Genomic DNA, 11,575 nt, shown 5'->3' on the forward strand with positions numbered 1-11,575 from the left:
AAAAGTGCCAAATCCATTGCTGAGGTTTTTCAAAAACTGGAAGTGATGGATGCTGGGATTTTTACATTTGTTAACTTGACTCTCTTAATGTTAATGATGTTAAGAACTTTCCCTAACCCCCTAGATATTAGGTTACTAAAGCTGAAACCTAGCCCACAGACAGAGAATCTAGAAGGAAACATTCTCACACCGTTTGCAGTTCCATGCAGACCCACAGTTATTAATGTAGGTATAGGTGACCTGTAGGGCTGGGGAAAAGAAATCAATTGTTCCCTCAAAGGTGGCAGTTAACAGGGTAGGGTCACAAGGCAAATAGTAAGTGGTCCTTCCTTCCTTCCTTCCTTCCTTCCTTCCTTCCTTCCTTCCTTCCTTTCTTTTCTTTCTCTTCCTCCCTCCCTCCCTCCTTTCCTCCTCCTCCTTCTCCTCCTCCTCTTCCTCCTCCTCTTCCTCCTTCTCCTCCTCCTCCTCCTCCTCCTCCTCCTCCTCCTCCTCCTCCTCCTTCTCCCTCTCTCTCCCCCCCCCCTTTTTTTTTTTTTTTTTACATGAAACTGTATTTTCTCATCTCCAGGAACCAATTGGTACCCAAGAGTCATGACTGCTTTCTGACCAAGAGAATTGCTGAACTTGGATTCATATCCTCGGAGCTGCCAAGGACAGTAGTCCTCCAACTACTTTGATTGGCTGCAGGTGGACAGAAGAACTCCTCTGGGCAGCTTCCTCTGTAGCTAAGGACCTCACCGGACTCCAAGGGCTGCCCATAATTGATAGAATTTACACAGGAAAGCCAGTGAGATCTGACAGTGCATCTGCTTTTCAGTGGAGAGGTTTCACTGAAATCAACCTCCTGAAGAAACACACCTCAGTCCCATCCTTCACTCAGGCGCAATGGCAATTGAAGCAGCTCTTGCAGTACTCCAGACAGAAATCAACTGTCCCATCTGCCTGGATGACCTGAGAGACCCTGTCACCATTGAATGTGGGCACAACTTCTGTCGCTCCTGCATCCAGCAGTCTTGGGCTGTTCAGGAGGACAGGTTCCCTTGTCCTGTGTGTCGTCACCGATGCAGAGAGAGATACATGAGGAGCAACATCCAGCTGGGAAGGATGGTTGACATCACCAAGCTCCTCCAGATCACCAGGGGCAAGATGAAGCAGCAAGAAGGGGGGCGCTTGTGTGAGAAGCACAACCAGGCCCTGACCCTCTTCTGTGAGGAGGACCTACAGCTGTTGTGTGCCCTGTGCACTCAACCCCCTGACCACCAGGGCCACCAGGTGAGGCCCATAGAGGAGGCTGCCTCTCATCACAGGCAAAGGCTCAGCAGTTACATTGGGCCCCTGAAGAAGCAGGTTGCAGACATTCAGAAACTAGTAGCCACCCAAGACAGGAGACTATCAGAACTGAAAGAAAAGGTGGAAAACAGGAGAGATAAGTTAGCCTCTGAATTTGAAAATCTGATACAATCTGTAGAGCATGAACAAGAGGCAGTTCTCTCAAGGCTAGCTGCAGAAGAGAAGCACATTCAACAGAATTTCAGTGCAAACAAAACTGCATTTTCAGACCACATTTCCAAACTTAAAGTTCAACTAAAGGAGATGGCAGAGAAGAGTGTGATGTCAGATGTGAAATTGCTGATGAACATCAAAGATGTCTTCGACCGTTGTGAAAAACTAGAACCTCCAGGTGTCTATTGCTACCAGTTTAGGAGAGAAGAATTCAGTCTTCCTCCACAATGTTCAGCCCTGGAGAAAATTATACAGAGATTTAGAGAAGAAGTATTCCTGGATCCTGAATCTGCACATCCTAATCTGCTGGTGTCTGAGGATAAAAAGTCTGTGACATTTGTGAGGAAAAAGCAAAGAGTTCATCAAAATCCGAAGGGATTTGAAGTGGATCCAGTTGTCCTGGGTACTAAAGGGTTTGACTGTGGCCGACATTACTGGGAGGTCCAGGTGGATGACAAGCCTGAGTGGGCCGTGGGGGTCTGTAAAGACTCCCTCTCCAAGGAGAAAAAGCAGCCCCTGCTAAGACAGGAGAACAGATGTTGGATGATTCAGCTGCAGGATGGTGACTATGTGGCAGGAGGGTCTGCTCCTGTCACCCTTGTGCTGAAGAAAATGCCCAGAGGGATTGGCATCTATCTGGACTATGAGTTGGGTCAGGTTTCCTTTTATAGTTTGAATGACATGTCTCATATCCATTCCTTCAGGGACACATTTTCTGAAGTGCTAAAGCCTTACTTCTATATCGGATGTGACCCCAAACCTCTTACTATCTGTGCATTAAAAGATTAGGAAGGATGAACTGTCACTTTGTTTCATTTTCTTCCTGTAATTTACAGACACTAGGTAGAATTTTTTTTTTTTAGTCATTATTTTACTTTTGAATGTATTTTTATTGATTTCATATAGGACGGGCGAGAGAGAGAGAGAGAGAGAGAGAGAGAGAGAGAGAGAGAGAGAGAGAGAGAGAAAGAGAAAGAGAAAGAAACATCAGTGATGAGAATCATCGATCAGCTGCCTCCTACATGTCCCCTACTGTGGATCCAGCCCCCACACAGGCATGTGCCCTTGACCGAATCTTGGACCTGAAACCCTACAGTCCACAGGCTGAAGCTCCACTGAGCAAAACCAGTTGGACCTTATTTGTATTATACACACACACACACACACACACTAGAAGCCCAGTGCACAAAATTTGTGCCCATCCTGCACCCTCTCCAATCTGGGATCGGTCAGGTGGGATTAGGCCTGAACTGGCAATCTGACATCCCTCTTGCAATCCAGGACCACTGGCTCCTTAACCACTCATCTGCCTGCTTGCCTGATCACTCCTAACCCCTCTGCCTGCCTGTCTCATTGCCCCTAAGTGCCCTCCTCTGCCAGCCTGATTGCCCCTAACTGTATGTGTCTCAGGCCCGCCACAGTGGCTTTGTCTGGAAGGAGGACTGGATGACCAGAAGATGTCTAGTCAACCTGGTCTAATTAGCATATTACCCTTTTATTAGTATAGATTTTTAATCTACATTGTTGAAAGTAATACATAGGTCTTTGGGTAGAATTTTGTATGACTATCAGTGATTTAGCACCAAATTTTTTTCAGTTGATTTTTAGAGAGGAAGAGAGAGAGAAACGTCAGTGTGAGAGGGGATCATTGATTGGTTGCCTCCAGATTGCACTCAGACTGGGGATTGAATCCCAGTCTGGGTATGCGCCCTGATCTGGATCAAACCTGTTCGCCCTTTGGAACATAGAAGGATGTTCCAACTAACTGGGCTTCACTAGCCTAGGTTAGCACCAAAATTTCGTAAAAAGCACTTCTATGATCTGAACACTTGGGATGTTTCTTTTTCAGCCGATTTTTCTTCAAGAGCAAGATGTGTGGGAACAAACGAAAGTGTGAAATATATGGAATTTTGATTGATCAATTCTTTCTAAAGTGTTTCTGAAATTTTAGGATTAGAATGTATTTATTGTTAGTCACAGCTTCAATAAAGTTTTTGTATATTTACATCTATTACAAATTTTGTCTATGTTTCAGGATGTGGCTTTTATGCATAAGTACATCACATATTCCATGTGGGAGAGAAGATAGAATGGCAGAACTCTAAGTGGGTTTCTAATATTTTTGCATGTGTTGAGAGTAAGGAACTGATTACTTTCAACTATTTTTAAAATATATTTATTGATTTCAGAGAGGAAGGGAGAGGAGAAGAGAGATGGAAAAATCAATAATGAGAGAAAATCATTGATCATCAGTCTGAACTCTGGCATGTGCCCTAGACCAGTATGAAACCCATATCCTTCAGTCCAAAGGCCCATGCTCTATCCACTGAGCAAAACCAGCTGGAGTTTCCAACCATTATTAAGGGTATTTTTATTTTATTATTTATTTATTTTTGTTAATTTTCACATGATGATATTTTTCCACTGATTTTTAGGGAGAGTGGTAGAGGGAAAGACAAAGAGAAACATGTAGGTGAGAGAAACACATCGATTAACCAATGCACAAGTCCTGACCAGGGTCCTGCCCTTGCTCTGAATCGAACACTAGAACCTTTGGTTTGCAGGCCCAGGCTCTATCTACTGAGCCAAACCGGTTAGGGCTCAATAGAAATAACTAACTAACTAACTAACTAGGCTCTAGGCCCAGGCTCTATCTACTGAGCCAAACCGGTTAGGGCTCAATAGAAATAACTAATTAACTAACTAACTAGGCTCTATCTACTGAGCCAAACCGGTTAGGGCTCAATAGAAATAACTAACTAACTAAATAAATAAATAGTGCTGAGAGAATCAAGGGAGAATAAACGGTGCAAATTAGACCATGCATATTAGCAGAGATAATCCTTTCCGGCCTGATGAAAGCATTGAAAATCCTCTGACTCTAGCTCACCCCTCTCCTGTGGAGAAGGAACAACTGGACTTTGTCAGGCAATGTGTTAATAGGTAGATCTACCTATTAACATCAGGGTCAGGTCATGCATGGCTTATGCAGTCCTGTGCCAGACTGTAGAAAGATCCTTATGTGAGATTTGCCTTTTCTTTTAGCATGGCAGACCTGACCTCAGCTGTCTGCTCCTGGTAAGTTGGGATATGGGACCAAGTGGCTGCAGGAGGCTGGAGTGAAGTAAAACCACTGGGTTCCTGAGGGCCTACTCTGTGCCCTGCTTTGAGACAAATTCCTTCAAAGGGAATTCAAACTCGGAATTAGATTATTTTTTAAATGCAATTGTGTTTTCCTGATCCTTGTCAGAACATTAAGTCACCTAAACGCCCTTTAAAATTTTAGATATCCAGATGTGACCCCCCAGGAGTCAGGAATGAGAACATTGGTATGGGGTAAAGCCAAGGTCAAAGTCCTCAGACACCCACTGCTCAGTTGCCCAGAGCTGTGGGCGGTAAAAACTGCTTTCTGTGCAGCTGCCCTGGAAGGACCAGTCTGCACTACCAGAGGGAATTCGAATTCGGATTCAGGTTATTTGAGGATACGTGCTTTCATTATGGGGAGTCTTGTACTAAGTCATAGAATGCTTGCTAAAATTTCTGAAACCAGGATCCCAACTGGAACTTAGCAGGTGACAAAGGCCTCATGGAACTGGTCTGGAGCTGCATGTGGACTTGCTTCCAGTATGTCTCTTCTCAGGGAAGCCGAGTTCATGTGCAGGCGGAGATAGGTGGCAGTGTTTGTGTACAGGAGGGCAGGGGAGAGGTTAGAGCCATGGGCCTGAATCCCTGTTGCTCAGAACCGGTATTGATTCAACTTCCTTAATTGGCTTGGAGAGAGCCTCCCACAATATAAGGAGGTGGCCCAAAGTCTCTCAGTCCCTAAAGGAGACCCAGAGGCCTGGCAAATATTTTCATTACTTAACAACTTTAATCAAGGACTTAGGAGATAATTGGAGATATAGCTATTGCAAGGATCACAAAGAGGTTACAGTAATGGGAAATGAGATCTTCCAAATGTGTGTTATTGATAATTTGTAATATGAGTTGAAAAAAATTCATGATACTGCATTTACTGTTCCTTGACACTATGGCAACCAGAAGACCCAACATGGAGGTCACTTCAGCCTCTTCTTGGTCTCAACTTACATCAGTGCTGATTATAAGGGAAAGCTCAATTGTCTTTACTAGTTATAGCTCACCAAATTCAAAGGCTAGTTTGCGTGTGTATATATATGTGTGTGTGTTTCTGCTTTCCAGGTTTTTCTCACATTGAATTTCTATTCCTGAATTGCATTCTTGCATGTGATAAATCAGTTTTCCTAGATGGGTTGGTGTTCAGAGTAAATCTAATCTGGTCGAATACCACCAATTTAGGCACACAATTGAATATACCCTGCATTTAAGAAGTGTAAATGAGCCGAAACCGATTTGGCTCAGTGTGTAGAGCGTCGGCCTGCGTCCTGAAAGGTCCCAGGTTTGATTCCGGTCAAGGGCATGTACATTGGTTGCGGGCACATCCCAGTAGTGGGTGTGCAGGAGGCAGCTGATCGATGTTTCTATCCCTCTTTCTTCCTATCTGTAAAAAATCAATAAAACATTTTTTTTAAAAAGAAGTGTAAATGAAAAGCAAGTAATTTTTGATATATAGTGGAGCCTAACTTAATCTATCCTGGTAGGCTGTTGGAAAAGCCTACTTGTTTAAAAACTGAATCATATTTCTCCCATTAGAAATAATGTAAATTGAATAAATACCTTCCAGACCCTCAAATGATTCTCTGTTCTAATGTCTCTTATATTCACAGTACATGTCTCATGTAGTATTTAATCTATAATTAAACACTTCTTAAATTGATCCCAATCACCTATTTTTAAAGGATTTTTATAGAAAGCTGTCTTAGAAATGCTATCACTGGCTTTTGTTGATCTAAGTAACCAGTTTTTCTACCTTTTCAATTGCCTGTGATTGTTGTTTTGTGAGCACTTTCACACCCTCAGCAACACTAGCACTCTTTATTTCTTTTTTTTTTTTTTACTCCTCACCTGAGGATATTTTCTCATTTGTTTTTAGAGAGAGTGGAAGAGAGAGGAACACACAGAGAGAAACCTGGACTTGAGAGAAACATATTGATTGGTTGCCTCCTGCATACACCACCACCAGGGCTAAGGCAGGGGAGGACCTGTGAACCAAGGTAGGTGCTCTTAAACGGCATGGAGTCTGACTAACCCTTAGGTCTGCAGGCCAATGCTCTACCCACAGAGCCAAACTGGATAGGGCTCAACAATAAAGATTTTTTTTAAATTTTTATGATTATTTTTTAAAATATATTTTTATTGATTTTTTTACAGAGAGGAAGAGAAGAGATAGAGAGTTAGAAACATCGATGAGAATCATTGATTAGCTGCCTCCTGCACACACCCTCCTGGGGATGTGCCCTCGACCAAGGTACATGCCCTTGATCAGAATCGAACTGGGACCTTTCAGTCCACAGGCCGATACTCTATCCACTGAGCCAAACCAGTTTTCGCTAAAGATATTTTTTTAAGTAAGTACGAACGTAGATGGTTTGGCTCAGTGGATAGAGTATCGACCTGCAAACTGAAGGGGTCCCAGGTTCGATTTTAGTCAAGGGCAACAGAAGGCAGCTGATCAATGTTTCACTTTCATCCAGTTTCTTACTCTCATCTCTCTCCCTTCCTCTCTGTCAAAAATCAATAAAAGACAATTCAGGATAATTGTTAAAAAAAAAAAAAAAAAAAAAAAAAAAAAAAAAGGATACCTACATAGGTTAATACCTGGTATTGAGAGGATCCAGAGAGAATAGCCAGGGGTCAAATTAGATCAAGCATATTAACAGCTTTAATCCTTTTTGGTCTCAGGAAATCACTGAAAATCCCCTTACCCTGGTTCACCCCTCCCCCTGGGGGACCAGCCAATAGGCTTTGGTGGGCGTGGATAATAACTGGAGCTTCTACTGGAGTATATATATAGCTGGGTCAGGCTGGAGCACATGCAGTCCCGGGCCTCCCACTGTGGAAAGCTCATGGTGGGAGGTTCGCCTCTCCTTTGGCAGTTCAGAACCAAGGAGAGCCTCTGCAATTGGTGAGTCCGGAGTTGGGACCAAGCGGGTGCGGGCCGCCAGAGTGAGGAAGACCCGTGGGTTCCCCGAGGGCCTGCTCTGGGCCCCAATGAAAGACATAGACCTCCAAAGGGGATTCGAACTTGAGACTGGCTTGTTTTAAGGTTTGTTTTAAAACAAAAGCGGTTATGTTTTCCAGCCCCCACCCCCTCACCCTGTGAGAACCTTATGTCACCTAAATGCCCATTACAATTTTAGATATCCAGACGTGACGCCCCAGGAGTCAGGAATGGGAACATTGGTTTGGGGTAAAGCCTAGGCCAAGGTCCTCAGACACCCACTGCTCACAGTTGCCCAGAGCTGTGGGTGGTAAAAACTGCTTTCTGTGCAGCTGCCCTGGAAGGGCCCAGTCCGCACTACCAGAGGGAATTCGAATTCGGATTGAGGTTAGTTGAGCACACATGCTTTCCTTATGGGGAGTCTTGTACTAAGTCATAGAATGCTTGCTAAAATTTCTGAAGCCAGGATCCCAACCCAAACGCCTCATGGAGCTGGTCTATAGCTGCAAGTGGACTTGCTTCTTCAGGGAGGCCGGGCTCATGTGCAGGCCAAGATAGGTGGGAGTGTTTGTATACAGGAGGGCAGGGGAGAGGTTAGCGCCCAGGGCCTACATCCCAGATGCTAGGAACCGGTATTGATTCCATCTTCCTTAATCGGCCTGGAGAGAGCCTCCCACAGTATAAGCAGGTGGTGAAGTCTCTCAGTCCCTGAAGGAGACCCCAACTTCAGGCCAGTTTTTTCCTTTAGCCAGGGGCTGGGGGTACATGGTGAGAATCACAGGGAGATATAGTACTGGAGAATTGAAATCTTCCAAATGTGTGTTATTTTGTGAGGAGTTGAAAAAAAATCATGATAGTGCTTTTAATGTTTCTTGGCATTGAGGCAACCTAGGAGAGCCATCCTGGAGGTCATTTTAGCCGCTTGGTTTCTGCTAAGATCTGTGCCTTAAAGGATTTTTAAATATAAAACTGCCTTGGAAATGGTATCGCTGGTTAACCGATCTTCCTTTATCCAATCAACAAGTTTTATTTACCGTTGCAATCGCTTATGATTGTTGTTTGGGAGCACTTTCACACCCCTAGCACAGTTAGCAGTGTATTTTTTTTTTCTTCAGTTATTTCTCAAGGCTATTATCTCATTGCTTTTTAGAGAGACTAGAAGTAGAAGAGAGAGGGAACAATGTAGAGAAACCAGGATGTCAGAGAAACACACCCATTGGTTGTGATAGTGTGATAGTTTTTTGTTTTGTTTTGTTTCTTTTAATTCCATTGTTTGTTTGATTTTTTTTATTTTATTTATTTATTGTTGGCTTCCAAAGGGGAGTTTAAGGTCAAAAGGAGTTTTGGGTGTGCCCAGATCCTATTCATCAAAATCTGGATAAGCTCCTTATTTTTTTTTTGTGCAAGATTTAGCATATCCAGACCTGGGTGAGTCAAGGTCCTATTTGTTCCTCATTCCAAGCACATGGATTAAGAAATCAGTACTAATAAGAGGATTCTGCCATTGCCCTCAGGCTCAGCTGATAAGAATTAAAAGAATGTCCAGTTACCTACTCAGGTGGCTCTCTACATCTCACCCTTTCTTACTAATTAAAATAAAATTTAAACATTAATACTAGGGCTCTAAAATTAAAACAACTGCAAACAATGCCAATGCACAAACTAAATTACATACATGTTATTTTCAAAACTTGAATGTCAAGAGCAAAACTCTGGCTATTAAATAGCCGGATACAAATGCAAAACAATGCCAATGCAAAACAACAAAATGGGTTGTGATAGGTTTTTAAAAATATATATTTTATTGATTTTTTACAGAGAGGAAGAGAGAAGGATAGAGAGTTAGAAACATAGATGAGAGAGAATCATTGTTCAGCTGCCTCTTGCACAACCCTGGGACGTTTCAGTCCGCAGACAGATGCTCTAACCACTGAGAAAAACCAGTTTCAGCTTCTTTCTTTCTTTCTTTCTTTCTTTCTTTCTTCCTTTCTATCTATCTTTATTTTAACATGAAACTATTTTCTCATCAACAGGAACCAATCCGTACCCAAGAGTCACGATTGCTTTCTGACCAAGAGAATTGTTGAACTTGGATTCATATCCTCTGAGCCTCCAAGGACAGTAGTCCTCCAACTACTTTGATTGGCTGCAGGTGGACAGAAGAACTCCTCTGGGCACCTTCCTCTGTAGCTAAGGACCTCACCTGACTCCAAGGGCTGCCCATAATTGATAGAATTTACACAGGAATGTCAGCGAGAACTGAAGGTGCATCTGCCTCTGGGTGGAGAAGTTTCACAGAACTCAACCTCATGGAGAAACACACCTCAGTCCCATCCTTCACTCAGGGCGCAATGGCAGGTGAAGAAGCTGTGGAAAAACTCCTGACAGAAATCAACTGTCCCATCTGCCTGGATAACCTGAGAGACCCTGTCACCATCGAATGCAGGCACAACTTCTGTCGCTCCTGCATCCAGCAGTCCTGGGCTGATCTGCAGGCCATTTTCCCATGTCCTGTGTGCCGTCATCCATGCCAGGATTCTCGCACGTGGAGTAACACCCAGCTGGGAATGATGGTAGACACGGTCAAGCTCCTCCAGATCACCAAGGATAAGAGGAAGCGGCAAGAAGGGAGGCAAGAAGGGAGACGCTTGTGTGAGAAGCACAACCAGGCCCTGACCCTCTTCTGTGAGGAGGACCTACAGCTGTTGTGTGCCCTGTGCACTCAGCCCCCTGACCACCAGGGCCACCAGGTGAGGCCCATTGAGGAGGCTGCCTCTCATCACAGGCAAAGGCTCAGCAGTTACATTGGGCCCCTGAAGAAGCAAATGGCAGACACTCAGAAACTACTGGACACCCAAAACCGGAGACTATCAGAACTGAGAGAAAAGGCGGAAAACAGGAGAGAAAAGTTAGCCTCTGAATTTGAGCAGCTGATAGACTCTGTTGAGTGTGAGCGAGAGGCAGTTATCTCAAGGATAACTGCAGAAGAGAAGCACATTCTACGGAATCTCAGTGCAAACAAAGCTGCATTTTCAGACTACATTTCCAAACTTAAAGTTCTACTAAAGGAGTTGGCAGAGAAGAGTGTGATGTCAGATGTAAAAATGATGATGAATATCAAAGGTGTCTTCCACCATTTTGAAAAACTGCAACCCCCAGATGTCTATCAGTTCAAGTACAAGAGAGAAGAATTCAGTCTTCCTCCACAATGTTCAGCCCTGCAGAAAATTATACAGAGATTTAGAGAAGAAATTACCCTAGATCCTGAAACTGCACATCCTAATCTGCTGGTGTCTGAGGATAGAAAGTCTGTGACATTTGTGAAGAAAAAGCAAAGAGTTCACCGGAATTCAAAGCGATTTATGGTTGACCCAGTTGTCCTGGGTACTAAAGGGTTTGACTGTGGCCGGCATTACTGGGAGGTCCAGGTGAATGACAAGCCTGAGTGGGCCGTGGGGGTCTGTAAAGACTCCCTCCTCAAGGAGAAAAAGCAGCCCCTGCTAAGACAGAAGAACAGATGTTGGACGATTCAGCTGCAGGATGGTGACTATGTGGCAGGAGGGTCTGCTCCTGTCACCCTTGTGTTGAAGGAAATGCCCAGAGGGATTGGCATCTATCTGGACTATGAGTTGGGTCAGGTTTCCTTTTATAGTTTGAATGACATGTCTCATATCCATTCCTTCAGGGACACATTTTCTGAAGTGCTAAAGCCTTACTTCTATATTGGATGTGACCGAAAACCTCTTACTGTCTGTGCTTTAAGAGATTAGGAAGGATAAACTGTCACTCTGCTTCATTTTCTTCCTGTGATTTAGGGACAGTAGGTGGAATTTTTTAATCCTAATTTTATTGTTCTTTTTATTTTTAAATATAATTTTATACATGTCAGAGGGAAGGGAGAGGGATAGTGAGTGGGAGAGAAATAGAAATACCAGTGATGAGAGAGAATTATTGATCGGCTGCCTCCTACACACTCTACTGTGGATCCAGCCC

The 11,575-nt window shown here is 43.7% G+C and overlaps 2 protein-coding genes across 2 annotated transcripts; both read left to right on the forward strand.

The window, feature by feature from the left end:
* Nucleotides 1-885: 885 nt before the first annotated feature.
* On the forward strand, nt 886-2,292 carry LOC311622914 (tripartite motif-containing protein 75-like; the record flags this gene model as incomplete). The annotated part of the gene is made up of 1 exon (XM_084884422.1): nt 886-2,292. One exon carries the CDS (start codon nt 886-888, stop codon nt 2,290-2,292), a length of 1,407 nt encoding a protein of 468 aa, XP_084740548.1.
* A 7,641-nt stretch (nt 2,293-9,933) lies between these two features.
* LOC311623413 (tripartite motif-containing protein 75-like) lies at nt 9,934-11,352 on the forward strand (the record flags this gene model as incomplete). The annotated part of the gene is made up of 1 exon (XM_084885391.1): nt 9,934-11,352. One exon carries the CDS (start codon nt 9,934-9,936, stop codon nt 11,350-11,352), a length of 1,419 nt encoding a protein of 472 aa, XP_084741517.1.
* Nucleotides 11,353-11,575: the final 223 nt, after the last annotated feature.

The sequence above is a fragment of the Pipistrellus hanaki genome, assembly GCF_964339955.1.
Source record: "Pipistrellus hanaki genome assembly, chromosome: 5".
NCBI lineage: Eukaryota > Metazoa > Chordata > Mammalia > Chiroptera > Vespertilionidae > Pipistrellus > Pipistrellus hanaki.